The sequence below is a fragment of the Phyllobates terribilis genome, unplaced genomic scaffold (genome assembly GCF_046119375.1).
Source record: "Phyllobates terribilis strain yellow unplaced genomic scaffold, ASM4611937v1 Scaffold_4__5_contigs__length_816908805, whole genome shotgun sequence".
NCBI classification, from domain to species: domain Eukaryota; kingdom Metazoa; phylum Chordata; class Amphibia; order Anura; family Dendrobatidae; genus Phyllobates; species Phyllobates terribilis.
Genome location: NW_027362764.1, coordinates 356,753,830 through 356,780,831, shown reverse-complemented (window position 1 = coordinate 356,780,831; position 27,002 = coordinate 356,753,830). Strand labels below are relative to the sequence as shown.

Sequence of the window (27,002 nt, the reverse complement as noted above, 5' to 3'; positions counted from 1 at the left end):
GCATCACAACAGGCTGTGTCAGATTATACGAAATGGATATCAGGTGCAGAGCATAGTTCACATTTATATGAGCAATCTATGTCCATTGTTTAATAGAAAACTGGCAATGAATTTTCATTGAGCTAATTTAGGTGTATAATATACAGCCATAACCCAATAAATGAGGGACTGGGTTGGGCATTTCCACCAATACTTTTTTTCCCCTCACCCATGACAGCACACCTTGAGAGAGGGATCCGCCCCATCAAGGACAGGAAACCGTCTGAAATAAAAGGGCGGTACCTCTCCCTCGCTTCAGTTGGTTTCATGTCCTTGATGGGAACCTGTCTGGAAAAAGAAGACTTACCTTGGTCTGTTCCAGTGTGGAAGAGCAGGCACTGGCCTGGGCACCGGGTTCCAGCCTCCAGAAGTGCCGTCCGCAGCTCCCCTGGTGTCCTGCGTCCAAGCGGGCGCACACGGTGAGGCTGGCTCCGGCATCCCGTAGACCGCTGTGCCGCCCTCCCCCTGCCGCTCCTGTCGGCCGCGTTCCAGAGCGGTAACTTCCGGGTATGACGCGCCTGATGTCACAGCGCGAGGCACGCTGGGAGAAGGCGTGCCAGGTGACGTCAGGGGGCGGCACCCGATCCAAGATGGCTGCGCCCTGTGAAGCGCTCCCGGGCCGTTTTTTTCTGCTGGAGCCCCAGCCTGGGAAGAGGGGGGGCCCTTGAACTGGAGGAGGTTCTGGATGGCCCTATATTAGGGGGGGGGGTTATCCTGGGAGCGTGGCACGCTTCTGCAACATGGCTGACCAGGATAGTCAAGAGCAGCAGCTAATTCCCCCCCTCAGCAACGGAAGAAGCAGATGGATGCCTCTTACACGGACAGCCGCTCGAGCAATCGCAGTTGCAGCCGCAGGAGCAAGGTGTCAGACACCTCTAAACCATCCAGAAAGGAATCATCGGTTCTGCTACATCCTCCGAATCCGGTACCCGTTTGTGACTTCAGGGGTGAGTGATCTTCGTGAATGTCACCTTTTAGTAATGGGAAGTCTCTTATGTGCTTCCTTTTGTAGGAGCCTAGGAAGAGTAGCGCCAAGCAAAAGCACAGGATTTATGCCCTATGCCTAACTTCCCTTCCCATAGACTGGCAAAAGCCGCTTTGCCCGAACTGCATTGCTAAAACTATAGCAGAAAATTCTCTGGATTTCTCATCTAATTTGAAATCCATAGTCCACGCAGAGGTTCAGGGATCCCTGAAGGGGTTATTTAGAGGGAAGTAAAAATTCCATAGAGATGTCTCCTCCAACTCTGATTCCTCCCAGTCCGAGGATCTATGGTTGAGTGATTCATCATCCTCTTCCTCATCGAAGAAAGCATCCAAATCCCGGGAAGACATTATGTTTGGAGAAAAAAAGAGACGCTCCTTTCCGGTAAACACTAAAATTCAGGGCCTCATTGACCGAGAGTGGAAGAAACCAGAGAGATCAGGGGCCTTACCCTCCTACTCTAAAAGAAGGTACCCCTTTGAAGAGAAGGACTCTGAGCCTTGGGATAAAATCCCCAAAGTTGACGGTACTGTAGCCAGGTCATCCAAAAAATCTTCCCTACCCTTGGAGGATTCAGGCGTCCTAAAGGATGTCCTTGATAAAAAGGCTGACTCCTTTCTGCATCACATTTGGGAAGCTGCAGCAGGAGGCCTGAAGCCGGTTGTAGCTGGCACCTGTGTGGCAAAATCTCTAATGCTGTGGCTCCAACAATTGGAAGACCCACTTAGGGATAAAAAGATCTCTAGGGATAGAATCCTTTCAAATCTACCCCTAATGCAGGCAGCATCGGCCTTCCTGGCAGACTCTTCAGCGGACTCTGTTAGACTCTCGGCTAGATCAGCAAGTCTATCTAATGCTGCCAGACGGGCCTTGTGGCTCAAGGGTTGTCCAGGCGAACTACAATCCAAGCATAAATTATGTTCCCTCCCATGTGATGGCAGACTCCTGTTTGGCCAGAAGCTGGATGACCTTTTAGAAAAAGCGGGCGATAAGAACAAAGGGTTCCCAGGATTTTCAGGGGACTCAAAAAGGTTTAGTTTTCGAAGGAGAAAATTTAATCGGGGTCGCCCTCCGGGAGACAGGAGAAGATGGGAGTCCAAATCCAAGAAGGAGTCAGGCTATATGTTTGGAGGACCATCCTCAAATACAAAAAATGATGCCAGGCTGGAGGTAGGGGGGAGGCTTTCCCGCTTTCTTCCAGTTTGGAAAGCCATTACATCAAACCCCTGGATTCTGAATATTGTGAGTGGTGGCCTGAAGATACGGTTCAGCCAGATTCCTCGCCGGACCTTTAGGATTACCCCGAAAAGGAAGGTCCAGCAAGAACAAATAGCCCTGGAGTCAGAAATATTAGGGCTAGAAGAGAAACGGGTCCTTCTCGAAGTTCCGATACCACAAAGGGGTAAGGGATTCTATTCCCCTCTCTTCATGATAAAAAAAAACAATGGGTCCTTAGGGACCATCATCAACCTCAGGAGTCTAAACCAGTTGATAGAGAACCAGACTTTCAAGATGGAGTCAGTGAGCTCAGCAGTGAAGCTCTTGCACCACAATTGCTTTATGGCAGTGATAGACTTGAAGGACGCATATTATCACGTCCCAATTCATCCAGACTACCAGAAGTATCTGAGAGTAGCCCTGTTCATTCAGAAAGAGCTGAGACCTTTTCAGTTTACTGCCCTACCCTTCAGCCTCTCCATAGCCCCGAGAATATTCACAAAATTAATAGCTGAAGTAACAGCCTTTCTACGAATCAAGAGCATAGTGATCGTTCCCTATTTAGACGACTTTTTGGTAATAGGGAAATCAGAAGTCCACTGCTCCAGTCAACTTCTAGAAGTCATGGCGGTGTTGCATCAGCTAGGGTGGTTGGTAAATTCCCAAAAGTCAAAACTAACCCCCTCAAGGATTCAGATCTTCCTGGGTCTAATCCTGGATTCTCATCTCCAAGCCTGCTTCCTCCCAGAAGACAAGGTCCGCAAAATAATCAATTTAGTCTTAAAAGCCATGCGGTCTCCAGTGATGCCCTTAAGACAGGCAATGTCCCTCCCGAGCTATATGACGGCCTGTCTCCCAGAAGTCAAATGGGCTCATGGGCATATGAGATTTCTTCAGTGGGAGGTCCTGTCAGCGCAGAGGTCCTTCAGCAGGCATTTAGAAAACAAGTTCTCTCTCCCCAGAAGCTGTAGATTCCCTTTCATGGTGGACAGACAGGGAAAATCTGACCTCAGGCGTGCAGTGGTCCAGACCAGTAGATTGGGTGATTACGACCGATGCAAGCAGCTCCGGATGGGGGGGTCATCTAGCAGAACTCTCAGTACAGGGTCACTGGACATACCACGAGATGGGGGCATCCTCAAACTTAAAAGAACTTTGGGTAGTGGAGAAATTCCTGATAGGCTTCCTTCCTCACATTCAGGGTCACCACGTCCAGGTCAGGTCTGACAACCGGATATCAGTAGCCTATGTAAATCACCCGGGGGGGGAACAAGGTCACGCTTCCTGATAGCTGTGGCAGACAGAATCCTACATCTGGCAGAGCAACACCTTCCATCCCTCAGTGCCCTTCACATAAGGGGGTGGAAAATGTAAGAGCAGAATTTCTCAGCCGCCACACCGTAAGACAGGGGGAATGGAGCTTAAACCCAGGGGTCTTCCAACAGATTGTCCAGTTATGGGGACAGCCAGAAATAGTTCTGTTCGCCACAAGAGCAAACAGGAAGGTAGACAGATTCTGTTCCTTAAATCCAGCAGAAAATCCCCATTCCTTGGAAGTTCAGGAAGACCTATGCCTTTCCCCTGTTAGTAATGGTTCCAGCAGTGGTGAGGAAGATTCGGGAGGATGGCGCAAGGATAATTCTTATAGCCCCTTTTTGGCCCAAGAGGCCTTGGTTCTCCCTGCTTTGACTAATGTCGGCTTCAGATCCCTGGGTTCTACCAGAGAGGCCGGACCTTCTCATTCAGGGACCAGTATTCCACGCCCAAGACAGAGGTTTCCATCTTGCGGCATGGAATTTGAGAGGTCACTACTAAGTAACAAGGGCTTTTCACCAGGGTTAGTCTCTACCTTGCTGGGTAGTAGGAAACCAATAACGACTAAAATTTATAACTTAGTCTGGAGGAAATTCCTAGATTTTATAGATGCCCCGTTATCAGACAAGCCTCTAATCAAGGGAATCCTGGAGTTTCTGCAAAAGGGCGTGACCTGGGTCTAGCCACGGGGACTCTTAAAGTTCAGGTGTCGGCCTTGGGGGCGCTTTATAATTGTAACTTGGCTGGGACCAGGTGAGTCTCTAGATTTATCAAGTCCTATGCCAGAGCCAGACCGGTTCGGTCCCTTAGAGTTCCTTCCTGGGACCTGAATTTGGTCTTGAACGCACTTACCAGTGACCCGTTCGAGCCCCTACAGGATGTCTCTCCAAAGATCCTCACCCTTAAGACCATCCTCTTAGTGGCCTTAACGTCTGCTCGTAGGGTGGGTGACCTGCAGGCCCTTTCGGTTGATCCTCCCTACACACAAATTTATGATCATAGGGTCACCTTGCGACCAGATCCAGCATAACTTCCCAAAGTGGTATCTAGATGAACTCTGAGAGGCATGTAAGACTGCATTCTTTGCTATTCCTGATGACTTCATTAATAAATTGTATGAATCATTGTTGAACCGCATGGATGCAGTCCTTCAAGCTCATGGAAGTCACACAAAATATTAAATATGACTCTAATAGCACCACAACTTCATTCATCAATGTTATGCAACATATATTTGTATTTTAAGATAATTATTTGTTTAAATATCACATTACTTTCTGTGGGCGACAAAACTTTTGTCTTGCCAAAATCTGACCATTCTGTGTTGATTAAACGATCAATATTTCAGCATTGATGCCAATTTATTTTCTTTACCTAAACCAAATTTGGGAGGGTTTCAGCTTTCAAAAGAGTAATTTATAAAACCAATGGATGAATTTAATGTCAGGTTATAAGCTTTTATTTACATAACATGGATAAGCGACATAACTTCTGTCAGGGAGTGTACACCCCCTGTATTCTCAGTACGTTATACATACAGTGCTCAGCGTAAGTGAGTACACCCCCTGTTTTCTCAATATGATATATATACAGCGTTCAGCAGCATTACACCCCCCATATTCTCAGTAGGTTATACATACAGCACTCCGCGTAAGTGAGTACACCCCCTGTATTCTCAGCACATTATATATACAGCGCTCAGTATGAATACACCATCTGTATTCTCAATACGTTATATATACAGCGCTCAGCGTAAGAGAGCACACCCCCCTGTATTTTCAATACGTTATACATACAGCGCTCAGCTTAAGTGATTACGTTATATATTCAGCGCTTAGTGTGAGTACACCCCCCTGTATTCTCAGTAAGTTATATATACAGAGCCCAGGGTAAGTGAGTACACCCCCCTCTATTCTCAGTACTTTACATATACAATGCTCAGAGTAACTGCGTAAACCCCCCTATATTCTCAGTACATTACTTATACAGCGCTCAGCGTAAGTGAGTACAACCCTCTGTATTCTCAGTACATTACATACACAGTGTTCAGCGTAAGTGAGTACACGCCCCTGTATTGTATAATGGGGTTTTAACATAACTTTAGTCTTTCATGAGTTTTTTACAAGTTTGTGACCACTTATAAAATGTGTTCAAAGTGCTGGCCATTGTGTTGGATTGTCAATGCAACCCTTGTCTCCCACTCTTGATACACTGATAGCAACACCGCAGAAGAAATGCTAGCACAGGCTTCAAGTATCCATTGTTTCAGATTCTGCACATCTCTTATCTTCACAGCATAGACAATTGCCTTTAGATGACCCCAAAGATAAAAGTCTAAGGGGGTCAGATCAGGAGACCTTGGTGGCCATTCAACTGGCCCACGATGACCAATCCACTTTCCAGGAAACTGTTCATGTAGGAATGCTCGGACCTTACACCCATAATATTGTGGTGCACCATCTTGTTGGAAAAACTCAGGGAACGTGCCATCTTTATTGCATAAAGAGGGCAACACATTATCATGTAGCAATTTCAGATATCCAGTGGCATTGAGGTTTCCATTGATGAAGAATGGCCCCACTATCTTTGTACCCCATATACCACACCATACCATCAAGATACGAAATGTTCAGCATCTGAAACCACGGAAACTGGAAGCCTGTGTTAGCATTTCTTCTGCAATGTTGCTATCAGTGTGTCAAGAGTGGGAGAAGAGGGTTTCATTGACAATCCAACACAATTGGCAGCACTTTGAACACATTTTATAAGTGATCATAAACTTGTAAATAACTCATGAAAGAATAAAATAACGTTAAAACGAAGCACACTATTGTTTTTCTTATGAAATTCTCAATAAGTTTGATGTGTCACATGACCCTCTTCCCATTGAAAAAAATAAAGTTGGATCCAAAATGACCGACTTCAAAAAGGCCGCCATGGTCACCACCCATCTGGAAAAGTTTTCCCCCTCCCATATACTAAATGTGCCACAAACAGGAAGTTGATGTCACCAACCATTCCCATTTAATTTAGGTGTATCCATATAAATGGCCCACCCTGTACAGCTTTCAGCGAAAGTGAGTACACCCCTTGTATGCTCAGTATGTTACATACACAGCGCTCAGTGTAATTGAGTATACCCTCTATATTCTCAGTACATTATACATACAGCACTCAGCGTGAGTACACCCCCTGTATTCTCAGTACGTTATACATACAGCACTCAGCGTGAGTACACCCCCCTGTATTCTCAGCTCGTTATATATGCAGCGCTTAGCGCAAGTGAGTACACCCTCCTGTATTCTCAATTTGTTACATATACAGCGCTCAGCGTAAGTGAGAACATCCCCCTGTATTCTCAGTACGTTATACATACAGCGCTCAGCATAAGTACGTACACTCCCTGTATTCTCAGTACGTTATATATACAGCGCTTAACATGAGTACACCCCCCTGTATTTTCAGTAAATTATATATACATTGCTCAGCATAAGTGAGTACACCCCCCTGTACTCTCAGTACGTTACATATACAACGCTCAGCGCAAGTGAGTACACCCCCTTGTATTCTCAGTACGTTATACATACAGCGCGAGTACACCCCCTTGTATTCTCAATACATTTTATATACAGCATTCAGCATAATTGAGTGCACCCCCCCAGTATTCTCATCTTGTTATACATACCGCACTCAGCGTAAGTGAATACACCCCCCTGTATTCTCAGCATGTTATACATACAGCACTCAGCGTAAGTGAGTACACTCCTGTATTCTCAGTATGTTATCCATACAGCGCTCAGCGTTAGTGCACCTCCACTGTATTCTCAGTACATTATGTATATAATGCTCAGCCTAAGTGAGTACACCCTCCTTTATTCTCAGTACATTTTACATATAGCACTTAGCGCGAGTATACCCCCTTTTATTCTCAATACATTATATATACAGCCTTCAGCGTAAGCGAGCACACCCCTCTGTATTCTCAATAGGTTATACAAACAGCGCTCAGCGTGAGTACACCCTCTGTATTCTCAGTGCCTTATATATACAGCGCTCAGCGTAAGTGAGTACAGCCCCCTGTATTCTCAGTACGTGATACATACAGCGCTCAGTGTAATTGAGTATACCCCCTGTATTCTCAGTACCTTATTTATACAGTGCTCAGTGTGAGTACACTAACCTGTATTCTCAGTACATTATATATACAGCGCTCAGCATAAGTGAGTACACACCCCTGTATTCTTAGTATGTTATATATACAACGCTCAGCATAAGTGAATACACCCCCCTGTATTCTCAGTACGTTACATATACAGAGCTCAGCGTAGGTGAGTACACCCCCTGTACTGTCATTACCGTCAGGAATTCCCAACCCACACAGAGGGACGACACCGGCAAGATCACGCAATATCTCACCGTGCCGTCACACTGTCCGTATTTTTTCCGGAGTCGCGAGCACGCGATCCAGACTACTCTCTACGTAGGTATCGGTAAGCGACCAGTGAGCATATGGCGCAACACCCTGGGTTCCACAGCCTGGAATCCGTGTTTAATGCCCTCCGTACGGTCACTGTCAGCTTCACGATAGCCCAATTATTAATACTCTCTGCTACCACCGGCCGAATTTGAAATATCATACAGGCCTGGCCGGACGCCTGCGTTTTGGTAGTGTATATGGCTTCGGGGAAGGGAACAATTAGAGAACAAAAGAAACAGAACTATTAAATTTTATGTTTAATCCAAAAGGGAGGCAGTGTTTAGGAAAAATATATACAAGGATGTTACAAAGGAGACATTAAAATACATACGCAGTTACATAAAATAAACAGGAGGAAAGAAGATAACTTACACTATACGATCACGATTTAATATAGGTGGAGGAGGGTCTCTCCAGTTAGATTATGCTGTTATTGAACAGGACCCGTTGCTTCTAATTCTTATTCCCCCCCTGGTTATGAGTCCTCCTGTCTTCTCCATGGATTCTCTTATACCTAAGGGGATATCTGGCCACACGCCCCTTGTGGTGACATCATGTGGGCAAGTCTCCAGCCTGTACATTTTTATTAAAAACGTTAACTTCTGCAATAACTCATCGCTCGTTGATCGCAGAAGCTTGCAAACTACGCCATTTTTTCCCTTATGATTTTATCTTTATTTAGAGACCACACATCGCATAGCTGCAGTCTGCTATTCTGGTGTTTTTGCGCTACAGCTCCCTGATTTTGGTTACCGCCCTGTAAAACTACCTATACATTCCTGGGCTGATTTGGTCACTAAACATATGGGTCCCGTTACTGTCGGACGTATGGAACTTATAATATTTCAGAATTCATATCAGAGTCAGTTCATCTGCAAATTCCCCTTTGAGGCTCGGGAAGCAGCCTCACGGGTACACGCAAATTAGTGCAAGCCTGCATCTTAAATACCTCCTGTGTCTTTCAGAGACAAGATGCTTGCTTCCTAACAAAGTTATAACACTCCTTGTCTGGCATTGTTTGCATAAGCTATTTCCCAGGCGTGTGCTAATTGGGGTTTTGTGCTGAGGAAAATGGGACAGCTCGGTGTTGACAAGTGGTGATAATTTGCAGTAGACACTGTATAATTGTCATCTCTGGACAAACACTACAGCAGAGGGCATGGGAGAAGGGGCTAATATTCTGTTAATATGTCCCTGACATTAATATTTTCCTGACAATTACGTTATACATTCACCCCTCAGCGTAAGTGCGTACACCCACCTCCATTCTCAGTACGTTGTATGCAGCGCTCAGGATAAGTGAGTACACCGCCCTGTATTCTCAGTACGTTATACATACGTCACTCAGCGTAAGGGAGTACACCCCCCCTGTGTTCTCAGTACTTTATACATACAGCGCTCAGCGTAATTGACTACACCCCCCTGTGTTCTCAGTACGCTATACATACAGCACTCAGCGTAATTGAGTACACCCACCTGTATTCTCAGTATGTTATACATACAGGTTTCAATGTAAGTGAATACACCCCCTGTATTCTCAGTACGTCATACATACAGCGCTCAGCATAAGTGAGTACACCTCCCTGTATTCGCTGTACATTATACATACAGCGCTCAGTGTGAGTATACCCCCTGCATTCTCAGGATGTTACATACACCGCTCAGCATGAGTACACCCACCTGTATTCTCAGTACGTTATATGTACAGCACTCAACGTAAGTGAGTACATCCCCCTGTATTCTCAGTACGTTATACATACAGCGTTCAGCGTAAGTGCGCACACCCACCTGCATTCTTAGAACATTGTATACCGCGCTCAGGAAAAGTGAGTACACCCCCTGTATTCTCAGTATGTTATACACACAGCGCTCATTGTAAGTGAGTACACCCCCCCTGTATTCTCAGTACGTTGTTTACACAGCGCTCAGCGTAAGTGAGTACACCCCCCTGTATTCTCAGTACGTTATACATACAGCACTCAACGTAAGTGTGTTCACCCCCCTGTATTCTCAGTACGTTATATATACAGCGCTCAGTGTAAGTGAGTACACCCCCTGTATTTTTAGTACATTATATATACAGTGCTCAGCGTAAGTGGTTACACCCCCTTGTATTCTCAGTATGTTACATTTACAGCGCTTAGCTTAATGAGCACACACACCCTGTTTTCAGTACGTTATATATATACAGTGCTAAGGGTAAGTGAGTACACCCCCTGTATTCTCAGGACATTATATATACAGCGCTCAGCGTAAGTGAGTACACCCCCTTGTATTCTCATTACATCTTATATATGCTGGACGCGTCCTTCTGTCCGAATCTGGAATGGGTGGCGCCATTTTGTTGAAGACACTGTATATGCGAATTCGCAGACACTGTTTTTGAAAAAATGGCGTAGGATACAGCGGTATGCGCACGTGCTGACTCTCCACCCAGGCGTAGAACAGGTTCAATAGCTGTATGTAATAATGATGAGCTGAAAATTCTCTGATCTATCAGGGTTTTACCCAGTTTACCAAAGGTAAACACCATAACATAAAAAATTTCAAGAAGGCATTTACATGTCATGTGGATATAGGTACTGTATAAGTGGAGAAAATATGGGGGATGGGATATTTTTATAAAGTTTGCAGTACTTTTTTATTATTCCATCTGGGTCTGGAAGTTTCATAGTTTCATAGTCTGGAAGGTTGCAGATAGACATAAGTCCATCAAGTTCAACCTATAGCCTAAAATGTTGATCCAGAGATTGGATTTTAAAGCTGAGCTTTGCAGACCATTTTTAAGGATATCGGCGTTAAGAGATTATCGATTTGAGAGAATGACAGGTGGTAAGCAGATTGAGTGTAAAACTTTGCTATATTCAGATTTGTGGGTTGTGATAGAGAGTCCAAACTAAGATTACATAAAGAGAAGTACGGTAATAATCCACAATAGTGTCAGAAATGTCCTATGGAATCAATATTTTTGTGCCCCTTCTAGAAAGGATATATGATATATAGTTCTAGATTCAGCAGCTCTATGCCTCACCTGTTTGACAAGTAATGCGCCAACTTCATTACCTTGCCAGTAGTATTTCACTGTAAGCTATGTTCATATTTATGCAAGTATGACTGGTGTAGTTGTAAATGTTTAATCATTTGATTTATATAGTCCATTTGTTCAGGTCAGCGAGCTGAATGAGGACTTCAGCAAGGTGTATTCAAGTTTAAGTTTTTTGTTATTATTGTAGACAAACTAATAAAATGGCCTCTTATAATTGCATTGTGGGTACGCCAAATGAGAGAAGAGACATCAGATGTATTATTAGTGGTAAAAAAAATATTCAAAAGCATTTGCAATTTTTTTCTAGTATTGGGAAAAAATTTAAGAATGAAGTGATTACGTTTCCACAGGGGTGATGCTGGTTTGTTAAATTGCCCGGAGATAAATATGTGTACTATTGCGTGGTCTGATTAACTAATATACCCACTTTTTGTAGATAGTACACATGTGATCAACAACTGGTCAGTGAGGAATAGACCTATACACAAATAGGTTTTGGTGTAGTCTCCAAAGATGCTGTAATCTTCTTTATCAATTATATGGTACAAGTCACAGTTTATCTGAAGACTGGAAATCAGTGGAACTTGTTAGAATATAGAATTGGAGTGTAGTAGAGACATGGTGGCGGATTAGGGTTGCTAGGCAACTGACAGGTTCCCTTTTAATGTATATGTAACATTGAAATACAGTAAAGCAGGAAAGACCTTTAAAAAAACAGCTCCTTCCACTGCGTTTATGATTTTTGAAAATTTTAGGATTTGCTTTGTGTCTAAAACTGTTTAGATTTTTTTTTTTCAAAATTCTATATTTTGATTCAAAATTCCATGATATTATTGATAAGTTTCACTTTTTACAACCACCCCTAATCCATACACCTAGCAATGAACTCTTCATCTCTCCCTCAATCCTACCCACTCATCCCACCTCCTCCTCAGAACTATTCTTCAACATTCAATCCTGTGTCTCTAAGCACAGACAGCCACCTCATTCTCTCTCATGCTCTCTCCTATTCCCACGTGCTAACACTTTCTCTGCTCCTCCTCACTGCTAGCTATATCTCCCCAAATCATGGCCCTCCTCACCACATCTCTACAATCACTTCCACCTCCACCTCCTATCTATCACAACCTCTCACAACCCTTCTAACCTCATACACACCCAGCCAACTCCCGCTTCCCCAGCCCCACTAACAGGAGCTCTATGGAACGCACGCTCCGTCTGCAACAAAATTTAATATATCCATGATCTTTTTATCACTAACAAACTTTCCTTCCTTGGCATCACCAAAACCTGGCTCCCCCCTCTCACTTGGCCTCTCCAGCTGCACTTACGTACGGTGGATTCCACTTTACCTTACCCACACCCCCCGCACCATTGGCAAGCATGGTGGAGGAGTAGGTTTTCTCCTGTCAGATAACTGCTCCTTCACCCAAATCCCACTGCCACCCTCCATTACTCTCCCCTCTTTTGAGGTGCACTGTGTGCGCATCTACTCCCCCTCCAACCTCCAACTGGCCGTCACCAACCACCCCCCTGGACCAGCCACTACCTTCTTAGACTATTTCACCACCTGGCTACCTAATTTCCTTTCCACTGACATCTCCACTATCATCATGGGTGGATTCAACATCTCCATTGACACTTCCCTGTCAGCTGCCTTTAAACTTTTATCCCTCACTTACTCCTACGGCCTTACTCAGTGGTCTTCCGCAGCCACTCACAAAGATGGCTACACTCTGGACTTCATCTTCACCTGCCTCTGTTCCCTGTCTAACCTCTCTAACTCCCCTCTCTCTCTCTGACCACAACCTACTTACATTCTCTACCCTCTCCTCCACAGGGCAACAACCACCACTCCACAAACTTGCATTCCCTCGCAGAAATCTTAAACACCTTGACCTACACTCACTCTCTAAATCCTTCCTCCCTCTTACAGACCTCAGTTCCTTATATGACGCAGATGTTGCTGCCGCTTTATATAACACCACAACAGCTGTAGCTCTCAATTTGGTCGCCCCCTTCACACATACCAAAGCTCACACAATCAACAGGCAACCCTGGCACATCAACCTGACTAAAGAACTGAGATGGGCCTCCAGGGTTGCTGAGCGTAGATGGAACAGGTCCCATTCCAATGAGCACTTCATCGCATTCAAACAGTCCCTCACTACTTTCAAGTCCACACTCACTGCAGCAAAATAAACATACTTCTCATCTTTCATATCCCCCGTTTCACAACCATAAACACCGGTTTTTTAACACTTTCAATTTTCTCCTCCTTTCCCCAGCACCTCCTCCCTCTTCTCTTGTCTGAGCCGAAGACTTTGCCTCATTCAAGCAGAAGATTGACACCATTAGACAAAGCTTTTGCCTAAAGTCCCCCCAGCCCCTCCTCACACCTACTCAATCCTCCTACTCCAGAACCAGCTTCTCCACCTTTACACAAGATCAACTTTCCTCTTTACTCTCCAAATCACACCTCATCACCTGTAAACTTGACCCAATCCCGCCCCACCTCATCCCCAATCTTACCACTATCTTCATCCCAACCCTAACCCACCTTTTCAACCTGTCACTAACAACTGGTGTCTTCCCCCTCGTGCTTCAAACATGCCTCGATCACATCCATCCTCAAAAAGCCCTCCCTTGACCCATCCTGTCTGACAAGCTACCACCCCATATCACTCCTCCCCTATGCTTAAAAACTACTGGAATAACATGTCTACTTTGAACTGTCCTCCCACCTCTCCTCCTGCTCTCTCTTTGACCGCCTCCAATCTGGCATTCGACTGCACCATTCTACTGAAACTGCCCTGACTAAAGTCACCAATGACCTACTAACCGCCAAATCCAAGCGACACTACTCTGTCCTGCTCCTCCTTGATCTGTCACCTGCCTTCGACACAGTGGACCATTCCCTCTTACTGCAGACTCTCTCATCTTTCGGCATCACAGACTTGGCCCTATCTTGGATTTCTTCATACCTAACAAACAGGACATTCAGTGTCTCCCACTCACACACCACCTCCTCATCTCGCCCCCTATTTGTCGGTACCTCCAAGGTTCAGTTCTAGGACCCCTGCTCTTCTCCATCTCTACCTTTGGTCTGGGACAGATCATAGAGTCTCACGGCTTTCAGTATCACCTCTATGCTGAAAAATCTACCTCTCTGGACCCGATATCTCCTCACTACTAACGACAATCCCACAATGTCTGTCCACTGTCTCATCCTTCTTCTCTGCTAGATTTCTAAAACTTAACATGGATAAAACAGAATTCATCATCTTTCCACCATCTCATTCATCCCCCCCATCTGACTTATCGATCAACGTCAATGGCTGTTCACTCTCCCCTGTCCTGCAAGCTCTCTGCCTTGGGGTAACCCGGAACTCTGATCTCTCCTTCAAGCCACATATCCAAGCCCTTTCAACTTCCTGACAACTCTAACTCCAAAATATCTCCTGGATCTGCACATTCCTCAATCATGAATCTGCAAAAACACTAGTACACGTCGTCATCATCACCCCACTCAACTACTGCAACCTCCTGTTCTTTGGCCTCTCCTTTAACACTCTCTCGCACCCCTCAAATCTATCCTAAAATCTGCTGCCCGACTAATCCACCTGTCCCCACGCTATTCCCCAGGCTCTCCTCTCTGTCAATCCCTTCACTGGCTCCCCATTTCCCAGAGACTCCGGTTCAAAACCCTAACCACGGCATATAAAGCCATTCACAACCTGTCTCCTCCATATATCTGTGGCCTAGTCTCCCGGTACGTACCTGCACGCAACCTCCGACCCCTCACAAGATCTCCTGCTGTACTCTCCTCTTATCTCTTCTTCCCATAATCGCATACAAGATTTCTCCCTTCTGTCCCCCCTAATCTGGAACTCTCTACCCCAACATATCAGACTCTCGCCTACCATGGAAACCTTTAAAAGGAACCTAAAGACTCAACTCTTTATACAAGCCTACAACCTGCAGTAACCATTGATCCACCATGCTGCTGCACGACTAGCTCTACCCTCATCTACTGTATCCTCACCCATCCCCTGTAGACTATGAGCCCTCACGGGCTGGGTCCTCGCTCCTCCTATCCAGTCGCCGTCACGTTTTGTTAAAGATCATTGTAATTGTTTTTGTATGTATACCCCTTTTTCACATGTAAACCGCCATGGAATAAATGGTGCTATAATAATATATAATAATAATAAGTGCTGGGTGGCTACTTTCTGAAAATATATGATTTTTTTAAATTCAGGTTTTATTTGTGCATGTCAGAAATGTGAACTTTTTCCTAAAACCTATGGCTGTAAAAGATTTACGTAGTTACTTGTCCATCTATGTAACTTCTTTTTATTTTGAATATAGGGAAATATGCCATGCGAGACTTGGTGCACCGTCTTCCAGGTGGAAACAACTGCAACACCTTAACTAGCAAGACTATGACTGATGACACTGTTACTGCTATCTGCTGCACTCTTCATGAAGTCATTACTAAGAATATGGAGAACGCTAAAGCACTACGAGATGCAGGAGGCATTGAGAAATTAGTTGCCATTTCAAAAAGCAAAGGAGATAAGTAGGCAAACTATTTACATTTTTCTTTATTTCTGCTTCATTTCTCTATTTTTTATTAAGTGTCATTGTCATGAAAGTCTTTTTCTAGTGGGTTGTACTCTTGTACAATTTTGATTATTTCTTATTTTTTCTTACTCACCGTATTCCTTTCACTAGAATAAATATGTCTAAATAATAATAAGAAGCAAGCAATAAACTAATAATAAGATAATGTTCAAAGAATATAACATTGTAAATGGACTTAGCACTAACTCTAGTTTTAATTCAGCTTAATTAATAAGATTTATGTACGATGCTCAGTATAAATGAGAACACCTCCTTTGAAAAGTTGAAAAGTAAGATTTTAATCAATATGTCACTGAATGCAAGATCAATTTACAAAATTTTGACAACACTGAGTTTCATAGAACATTTTTTAACCCATAACATAAAAGTAAGATTAATAATATAACTTTCATGACTCTTCACTTTTACTAGAATGAGTTGATGCAAAAATGAATACACCCCACATCAAAAACTACTACATCTAGTACTCTGTGTGACATCTATGATTTTTAAGGCCAGCGCCAGATATTCTAGGCATGGAATGAACAAGATGACAACATATTGCAACATCAACCTTTTTCCATTCTTCAATAACGACCTATTTTAGAGCCTGGAATCTGGATGGAGAGAGATATTTAGTTTGTTTCCCATTAGTGTTTTGGTTGGGTTCAGATCAGGAGACATCCTTGGCCCAGGCTGAATCACTTTCACCATATTTTGGATCATTGTCATTTTGAAAAAGTTCACATCTACACATCATCCAAGGGTACAGAGTGATGGTAGGATATTCTCTTTCGAAATAGAGCAGTACATGTCTGATTTAATGAAAGAAAAATAAATTCATAAAAATGCATGATACCTACAGTGAAACATGGTGGTGGCAGTGTCCTTATGTGGGGCTGCATGAGTGCTGCTGGTATGAGGGAGCTACATTTCATTAACAGTATCATGAATTCACAGATGTACTGCTCTATTTCGAATGAGGCTATACTACTAGCACTCCATGCCCTTGGTATTTGTACATTTTTTCTAAATACATGGTGCCTTCAGCGAACCATAGTGATGGCAGTATCCTTATGAGGGGTTGCATGAGTGCTCCTGGTGTCAGAGAGTTACATTTCATTGACGGTGTTATGAATTTACAGTTGTACCTAATTGAGCGCCTATGAGGAATTCTGAAGAGAAAAGTTGAGCATCACTCTCCATCCAGCATCCAGACTCTAAAGAAGAATGGAAATAGATAGACACGGTGATATGTCGCCAACTTGTTCATTCGATTCCTAGAAGATTTGATATTGTCCTTAAATGTCATGTAGGTCATAGAAAATACTAGATTTTGTAATGAAAGTTATTTTATTAACCATACTTTCATGTTCTGGGTTAAAAAAAAGTTTTATGCTGAGCACTGTATATAGAGTTCAATTTGTTTGTTGGATCTTTTTTCAAATGTTGTAACTGTTAATTTTTTACTTTTAAAATAAGAGATGAGGGAATATTTCAAAATTTGAGTTTGCCAACTTTGCCAAATTATCCCCAAAGTTTGATTCAACGTGAATTCCAAGTGTTACAAAGCCTCCACTTGTCCCACAAAGACATTTCCTAGGACTGTATTCAACCCATTTCTAGCACTTTAATGCACATACAGCCTTAGCAATGTCAGAGTAACCTTAAAGAAGTTGTCCACTACTTTGACATTGTTGCCCATAGGATAGGGCATCAATGTATGATCAGCCGGAGTCACGCACGTGGCACCCCCGCTGATCAGATGTTATCGGTGCCGGTGGCGGCTGCCGGACGGAAATCCTTACCTGGGGTGCTTGGCCGTCCATCTGTAGTGGCCGCCGCGGGTACTGCACATCCGTCTACCATTCAATTGAATGGAAGGCGGACGTGCAGTAAACAGCGATGGCCACTACGACTTGACGGCCAAGCACCACAGGTAAGGATAACAGCTGATCGGCGGTGGTGGTATGGGACTCCGGCCAATCAATGTCAAAGTAGTGGACAAACCCTTTAAGATATGTGGCTGTGGGTAAACGGATGGCAACCGGTGGTAACCAAAAACCTGTTTAACCTGTTTATCTTCCCTACATTTGACATACAAGTATGAGGAAGGTATGGCAATGCAATGAAAAAGACTTGATGAGAGAATGTCACACTTGGCAGTTGCAAAGGGAGCTGCCAGCAGCAGTGTATTTAATGTGGCATAACACTATCCAGACAACCATATTATAACCTCATTGACATTGTGTCAAGGCGTATATTTATTCACGTGGTGCTCATCTCATACTCGATAGTAAAACATTTAGACATTTTGAAAATTTTGTTTCCAATTTTTCATCATTTGCATATCATGAATGTTTATTGATCCTTTTATTCCACAACTTTTGTTGTCGCAATTTCAATGTTAGGAATGTATATACAGGAGATACAGCATTATAACTTATTTCAATTCATTCTATAAGATCCAGCAAACAAAAAAACACAATGCAGAGAAAAATTAGTTATAGTCAAAGGGAATGTAATACAATAAAAGACTATGGGAAGCATGAGTATATTGTCATTCTCTTATTGTCATGTGATGACCTAAGTATGGATGAAAACATGGAGAGTGGAAAAAAAAACAGTTAATAAGAGCCAGAATATACAGTTAGAACATCCATTGTATATGATAATATAATAAAGTAGTCAAGGGACACTAATACTAATATGTCATGATCTATAGACAGATTTATACAAATGGCAAATGTATAAAATGATGGTACAAAGACAGATACAGTGAGAGCGAGTGTCTGGATACATCAGAACATCATGGTGGCTTCAGTGAGATGGCCTATTGGGTACTGTCACTTTAAGCCTGTATGCATGCTATAATCCTAAACATACAATACAGTTAGATTACTTTAGAGGCAAGTAAACTGATCAACTACTTTACTTTTGCCAAATTATCCCCAAAGTTTGATTCAATGTGAATTAAAAGTGCCTCCACTTGTCCTTCAAAGACATTTCCTAGGACTGTATTCAACCCATTTCTAGCTCTTTAATGCACATACAGCCTTAGCAATGTCAAAGTGACCTTAAAGAAGTTGTCCACTACTTTGACATTGTTGCCCATAGGATAGGGCATCAATGTATGATCAGCCGGGGATTATGCAGATTTTTACAGTCTATTCAAAGCATGCAGCATTGACTTCAGGTGGATTTGTCCTTGTCTTGACACCCTGGCACAGTATGCATCTTTCTTTTTTACTTATGCATACAAAGAGATAGACGGACAATACCATTTTCCACTGAAGACGCCTCAGTGAACAGTTGATCTGCATGGGTCCTGCTTAATGAACCCCTGACAAGCAGTTTTGACTTGCTGTGGGAAGCTGCAGCCTGCCATTTATTTTTAGTTACTCTCATCTCCAGCTACTTATGGAGGTTCCAATTGAGAGATAATCTAGTTACCATGTGGATATTAGTGTTGAGCCACCCCCGTAGTGTTCGAGTTCGGTTCGGTTCGTCGAAAACCCGTGTGTTCGCCGAACTGTTCGTCGAACTGTTCGTCGAACACCTTCGAACACCGTTAAAAACAATGGCAGGCAAACAAAAACACATAGAAACACATAGAAAACACCTTCAAAGGTGTCCAAAAGCTGACAAACTGCTCAGAAGACATAACTAACACATGGAAAAGTGACAAGTACATATAGTCATGCGAAAATAAAAGAGGTGGAGGAGTAAAAGGAGGGGGAGACACAGATATAGGCATGTCATGCCCTTCTAAAATCCAAAAAGTGAGAAGCCGACACGGCCAGTCCGCTCCTGCCCGTGCCACCTCCGTGTCGCCGGGTTTGTGCCAGAGCCGCGGTGAACCCTGACGGCCAGCCCCCCTCTCCCAATACTGGTGCCTGTCCGCTGGTGGGTCGAGCGAGCCCCCCTGTGGTGGAGGCAGCTCTAAGCTTTTTAATTTAAATTGTCTCTCTAATTTGAATGAATACACTTTAAATCCATTTACAAGGATCTATTGGAGGGCAAGTCTCATGCCAGCAGCCGCGTAATTCCAGCTCCAGTAGCGTCCACTAAAGCTGCTGCAGTTAAAAAGCTTTTATAAGGATCGAGCTCGGCTGTCCACCGCAAGGCATCCTACTGCCAGTCCCAGGACCTATGCCTTGGGGTGCCTCCTGATGCTCTTCACTAAGTATCCCATGGTCCCGAATCATTTCCTTTGAAAAAATTAAGTGTCTAAACTACAGGTGGTGTAGCTTGCTTAACAGCCGGGATAATCCGCTGACTAGCAGACACTGCTACTAGGCACAAAGTATTTCCTGGGCTAGATGCAGTTAAAATTTTGTAATTAGATACTCTCGTTGGATGCTAAGAAAGCATTCCATAAAGTCTCCTGGCACGCCATATATGATTCTCTTAAAAAGCTTGGGGTAGGGGTCTAGGGGACCCTTTTATAGCCAAAATCACGGCCCTGTATCGCAATACGTCACCTAGGCTGAAGATAAATGGAACTGTAGCACCCTGAGGGCTCGGTTGCTACAGACGTATTGCACCTCACCCAGAGGTGTGATATCTCACTCTCAGGTAAGGATGGAGTGTGGATCAGGACCCGACACCTGCATGCATTACACCACATTGCCGTGGGGCAGGGCGACAAATATGTCCCTGAGATGGGCACGACAGTCCCTGTCCCTGGCTGGAGTGGGGGGAGGGAACACTGAGGAAGGGGAACCCTGTAGTGCAGGAGCAGGGAGGAAGCAGTTCCTGGGTGCATTGAGAAGGGAGTATAAAAGGTGGGCACCATCTTAGTTCAGTGCAGAGAAGTCTGAGCAGAAGTGGCAGGGAGCAGGGGCTCTGCATGAGCTCTGCTCCGGAGGCGGGCCTAGTAACAGAGGCCCAGGCCTGGAAGAGGGAGAAGGAAGGAAGAGGAGCGGAGAAGGCTCCAGGAACGAGGAATGAAGGGATCCCAGGGGTGCGGACGGGCGAGTCGCCACCGCACGCCCGAATCCACCTGCGTGGAGGGGTCAGGCCAAAGGGGGAGACCGGTCCCCGAACTAGTGGAGGCAGGAAACGACCCTCAGCTAGAAACCGGAGGCTCTGACATTTTATGTGGCGCAGCCCCTCGCTACACCCGCTAGGAAGGCACCACATAGGGTCAGGGAAACTGGCGCCAAGTTTACCAAGAGGAGGCCCGAGGCAGCCGGACAGAAGTGTTGGTAAGAAAGGCCAGACAAAGGACACACAAAGGGGGTCCTGTGAAGTGCTCCAAAGTTATCTGGGAGTTGTCTGAGCCCCTCACCTGGTGAGCACAGTACGACGTGGGCAGCCGTTACCTGCAGACGTGGTCTGGATAATAAGAACTGTGAGTAAAGGCCCTGGACTGCATCACTGACTCCGTGTCGTTACTGCTGCTGCCCTGCACCATCACCCCCATCCTCCGCATACACTGCCCTGAGGCTATACTCCTCCCGTGGGGAGTTATGCTACGCTCTGCTGCACCCACAACACCAGCCTCAGCGGTCTGCCCTGGAGCGGCGGTTCACTCTGACCGCAATCCACGGGTGGCGTAGTCGGACATTTAAACATCAAAACCACATAAATAGTTCCGCCACTGGTTTGACCGCCCTGAGCCACGGAACCGGGTTGCCGCCACGGAGACTACAACCACCAGCATCCACCAAAAAGGGTCCGGCTCCGGGTGTCCCAAGGCCCAGGGGGCGCGTCAGAACATTTTCATCACCTTTCACAATCACCAATGGGACAAGGCAGGGATGTTCTCTGTCCCCTCTCTTATACATCCTAGTGACGGAGCACCTGCTCTCATCAATTCGCCATAACCCCAATATTAGGTGGATTGAGGTGGGAGGCACCGAGTACAAGTGCTCTCTATTTGCTGATGATGTCCTAGTATATATCACTCAATCACATATATCCATCCCTGCTGTTATGGCTGAAATAGATCACTTTGTTACATGGTCAAATTTTAAAATCAATGCAGCGAAGTCTGAGGCCCTCGATGTCTCCCTCCCCAAATCCATATAGGATTCCATCCAGTCCAACTTTCCCTTTGCCTGTCCCTCACAGGGTATCAAATACTTAGGAATTCCTATTCATAGAGACCTCTCCCATCTATGTTATCTTAATTTTGGACCCTTTATTGAACAACTCCATACAGACCACGGTTGGCAAGTTAGAACTGTAAGATTCACTACGTGAACCGCTGGTGTTTTGTGGAAAAGCACATGTACATTGCGTTCCAAATTATTATGCAAAAAGTGTTTAGGAGTGATAAGGGAAGAATTTGTTTGTTTGTCAGTTAAACTCATTGATGGTGATGTGTGTCAGGGCTCTTTATATCACTGTAAGCAATTGCAGACACCTGTGCTAATTAGTTTGGCAGGTGTGTCCAATGAAAGGCAAGACTACTTAAGAAGGCTCTCTCACATTATTAAGCAGCCTACATTTTCTGCCAAAATGGGAAAGAAAAAGGATGTGTCGGCTGCTGAGAAGCAACAAATTGTGGAGTGTTTAGGTTAAGGCATGACTACAATCAACATTGTGCGATGATCAGGATGAAGTGTCTTGGCAATCAAGAAGTATGTAGCTGATTCACAGTACACACGTGTGCGTGCTGATAAGGGCAAATTGAGGACTCTTTCCTACAGGCAATTACGTCAGGTTGAAAGAGCAGCGGCCAAAAAGCCTTGTCATAGCAGCAGACAAGTTTTTGAAGCTGCTTGTGCCTCCAACGTCCCCTGAACAACAAGATGCAGGGTCCTTCAGAGGTTTGCAGCTGTGCATACGCCATCCTGTCGACCTCCTCTATCCACTTCACACAAGCAGAAACGGCTCCAGTGGGCCAAACATTACATGAAGACTGATTTCAAAACTGTTTTGTTCACGGATGAGTGCCGTGCAGCGCTCGATGGTCCAGATGGATGGAGTGGAGGATGGCTGGTTGATGGACACCCCACGCAAACACGGCTACAGCGCCAACAAGGAGGAGGTGGAGTAATGTTTTGGGCTGGAATCATGGGGAGAGAGATTGTCGGCCCCTTTAGGATCCCTGAAGGCGCTAAAGATGAACTCCATAATGTATGTGGATTTTCTCAAACAGCACTTCCTGCCATGGTTCAAGAAGAAGAACCGTGTATTTCACAGCAAGATCATTTTTCTGCATGATAATGCACCATCTCATGCTGCACATAAAACATCTGCATCTCTGGCTGATATGGGCATAAAAGGGGACAAACTTATGGTGTGACCCCCATGCTCCCCTGACCTCTACCCCATTCAGAACCTTTGGAGCATCATTAAAAGGAGTGTCTATGATGGCGGGAGGCAGTTCACATCTAAGCAACAGCTCTGGGAGGGTATTCTGTCCTCATGCAAAACAATTGAAGCAGAAACCATCCAAAACCTGACAAATTCAATGGACGAGAGAGTTCAGAAGCTCCTTTCGAACAAGGGGTCCTATGTGAAAATGTAACATCACCTAGAATAAAGTTTTGAGTTGAAAACTGTTTGATTTCAGTTTCTAACAACCTGCTAATGCTTATAATTTCAAAAATGACCATTTTTTTGGTCTTTATTAAAATGAAAAGGTTGATCGAAAAGTTTGGGGGATCTAAGAGTGTGGCAACCCAGTAGTCATGATTACTTCGAATTCTGACAATATGAGGGTCATGCTGCAGGTAGTGCAGCAAGAAGGCACTTATGTGTCTTGCGCATCTCGGAGCCCCAAAATTATTTTCCGGGCTAGATGCAGCTAAAAATTATTTTTAATTTTAAATCTGGTGAGGCTTTAGTATAGATGGCCTAATAGGATCAGTGCTGCACACTGCTACAAAGCCCAAATTATTTTCCAGTCAAGATACAGATAAACATGATTAGTAATTTGAAAGCTTAAAACGGTTGGTAGGGTGATTTTAACCAATCATCAAGCTTTTACTCTCCCCAGGATGACACAGGGGTAGAAAAGTCGTTTCGGATCCATGATTTGTTCATCTTTATGAACGTGAGTCTGTCTACATTATCAGTGGAGAGCCGCGTGCGCTTATCTGTCAGCACACCACCAGCAGCGCTGAACACACGTTCAGACAGAACGCTGGCTGCGGGGCATGACAAGATCTCCAAGGCGTAAGTGGCTAGCTCCGGCCATTTATCCAGATTGGAAGCCCAAAAAGAGCAAGGGTCCAGTGACACAGTCGTGGCTTCAATGTTTACTTGGAGATACTCCTGTACCATCGTCTCTAGGCGTTGACTATGTGTCAGACTTCTTGTCTCCTGTGGCCTTGCAAAGGATGGGCTAAAAAAGTGGTGAAATGATTCCGCAAAATTAATGTTACCAGCAGATACTGTGGTTCTGTTACGGTTTGAGTGCTGAACACTTGACGGTCCCACGGTTGGCAAGTTGGAACTGTGAGATTCACTACGTGCACCACTGGTATTTTGTGGAAAAGCACATGTAAGATTCTGCAACAGTCTCTGCTGATACTCCTGCATGCGTGCATCCCTTTCTATGGCAGGAATAATTTCTGCAAATTTACTTTTGTACCGGGGATCTAACAGTGTGGCAACCCAGTAGTCAGGATTATTTCTAATTCTCACAATTCGAGGGTCATGTTGCAGGTAGTGCAGCAAGAAGGCACTCATGTGTGTTGCGCATCCAGGAGCACCAAGTCCCTGTTGTGTTGGTGGCGAGGTAACAATCATGCTTCCTTCCTCTGTCCTCTCCCCCCAACCTCGCACAACAGAAATGTGATCAAGGTCTCCCTCATCTGATGAGTCTTCCATCAGTTCGTCCTCCACTTCTTCCTGGGCTCCTGCACCTTCCTCACTAGTTTGGCTGCTACCATGCGCCCTGGTAAAACCATCTCCCCCACCCTCACATGCCTGCCGCCTTGGTGCTGCCGACCGTCTGGACCTTGCAGATGTTAGCCCTTCCGCATACAACTCATCCTCCTCTACTTCCTCCACCTCCTCTTGTGCCACCACCTGACTCCGAATTCTGTTTAACATGTGCTCCAGCATGTAAATCACCGGAATAGTCATGCTGATAATGGCATCGTCAGCACTAAACATCTTCGTCGCCATTTCAAAACTGTGCAGAAGGGTGCATAGGTCCCTGATCTGAGACCACTCCTCCAGCGTGATTTGCCCCACCTCTGAATCTCGTTGGCCCAGGCTATACGTCAGAACGTATTGCACCAGGGCTTGTCGGTGCTGCCACAGTCGCTGCAACATGTGCAGAGTTGAATTCCACCGGGTAGGCACATCGCATTTTAGCCGGTGAAGTGGCAGGCCCAACGACTTCTGTAGAGATGTAAGTCGCTGAGCTGCGGGATGCGAACGGCGGAAGTGAGCACACAGCGACCGTGCCCTCTGCAGAAGGCCATCTAATCTGGGATAGTGGGCTAAAAATTGCTGGACAACCAGGTTCAACACGTGAGCCATACAAGGCACGTGTGTGACATTGCCCCGGCGAAGGGCCGCACCCAGGTTTGCAGCATTGTCGCACACGGCCTTCCCTGGTTTCAGGTCCAGTGGAGACAACCATTCATGAAATTGGTTCTCCAGAGCTGACCACAACTCCTCAGCTGTGTGACTCACATTTCCTAGACATTTCAATGTAAAAACCGCCTGATGACGTTGAGCCCTACTGCCAGCATAGTAAGGAGGTGTGCAGGATCCCTTCTGCGCAGTTAGAAAGCTTGTGGCATGACCAGACAGGCTTTGGGTGCAGGTGGAAGACCGAGAGGAGGTTGAGGAGGCAGAAGCAGTGGAGGAACTTTGACATAAAGAGGATTGACGCACAACTCGTGGGGACGGCAAGACTTGGACAGCAGCCCCTTGTCCTGCTGTCACCATAGTTACCCAGTGCCCAGTCAGCGACATGTAACGCCCCTGTCCATGCCTACTCGTCCAAGTGTCTGTGGTGAAATGCACCCTGTCACACACAGAGTTTCTCAAAGAAGCGGTGATGTTGTGTGCGACATGCTGGTGGAGCGCAGGCACACCTTTCTTTGAGAAGTAGTGCCGACTGGGCATCTGGTACTGGGGCACTGCGACGGACATAAGGTCTCGAAAATCCTCTGTGTCCACCAGGCGGAAAGGCAGCATTTCTGTAGCCAAGAGCTTGCAGATGGTGAAATTCAACCTCTTAGCTTTCTCATGGCTAGGAGGAAATGGTCTTTTACTTGTCCACATCTGAGGGACCGAGGGCTGGCTATTGTGCTTAGACGGGGTTGATAAGGGTGTCCCCGGCAAACTGCCGGTCTGTGAGGAGGATGCAGGCGGACATGTTAGGTTGCCTTGATCCAAAGGTGGTGCTATCGATGTCGGACAGCGCTCAACACCAGCTGGTGTTCCCACCTCCAAAGAAAATGATGACCTGCCAATCACGCTGGCTGTTGCGGGTAAAGAGGTGGCAGGTCTGCGCCCCAAAACAGGTGTGACTGCTGTCCCCCCAGTCACAGAGGATGAAGAGGCCGCGGATGCACAAGATATGGCAGACGGTGATTGGCCCGGCCGGCTAGGCCGCATTGTAGCACACTGAGCTTCCCACTGCAACTTATGCTTCATGTCCATGTGCCGGTTCATGCATGAAGTACTCAAACTATGTATTTTTTGGCCTCTACTTAGCTTTTGCTGACAAATGTTACAGATAACACGAGTTGGGTCATCTTTATCGATCTGAAAAAATGCCCAGGCTATGCAAGGCTTAGCACCCATGCGACCTGAAGAGCCACCACGACTTGTGGTGAGAGGCAGAGTTGTGTTTGAGGATGCAGTTGTTGACGTGCTTCCAGTACTACGTCTCTGTCCAGGAAGGCGCAACCTGACCTCGTCGTCACTAGCATCTTCCTCCACCTCCTCTGCTGACCTCATCTCTTGGCTGACTGTGGGTTGACAGTAAGTGGGATCTCCGACCTCATCATCATCACCCTGTGCGTTATCACACCCGTCGTCCTCAGAGCCAACCTGTTCCTGCCCTGACAAAAAACTAAAGTTGTCGCTCCAATCAGGTATTTGAGTCTTATCATCGTCTTCCTCATTGTCTCCACCAACAGGAGTTACAGTTTGGGAATGAGGGTCTACATTATGGTCAGAACCTTCTGCGTCTGGTCCTGGATCCGACTCATAAAGATTCTGGGCATCAGTGCAGATCATTTCCTCGTCTGGATTCACAGAAGCGCTGGAGTCGACCTCTGATTCCCAGGCTATAGTATGAGTAAACAGCTCTGCAGACTCAACCATCTGTTCTACCTCATACTCAGACGGGCAGCTGGAGATTTGGGAGC

At 45.4% G+C, this 27,002-nt stretch overlaps 1 protein-coding gene across 11 annotated transcripts in view; it reads left to right on the top strand.

Moving 5' to 3' along the window:
• Positions 1-27,002, top strand: part of CTNND2 (catenin delta 2) — a 2,090,389-nt gene that overhangs the window by 1,609,857 nt on the left and 453,530 nt on the right. For all 11 annotated transcript variants that reach the window (XM_073678428.1, XM_073678425.1, XM_073678422.1 and 8 more), the window contains one exon: positions 15,451-15,661. In XM_073678428.1, the coding sequence (XP_073534529.1) occupies positions 15,451-15,661 (211 nt within the window). The remainder of the gene's footprint in view (positions 1-15,450; positions 15,662-27,002) is intronic.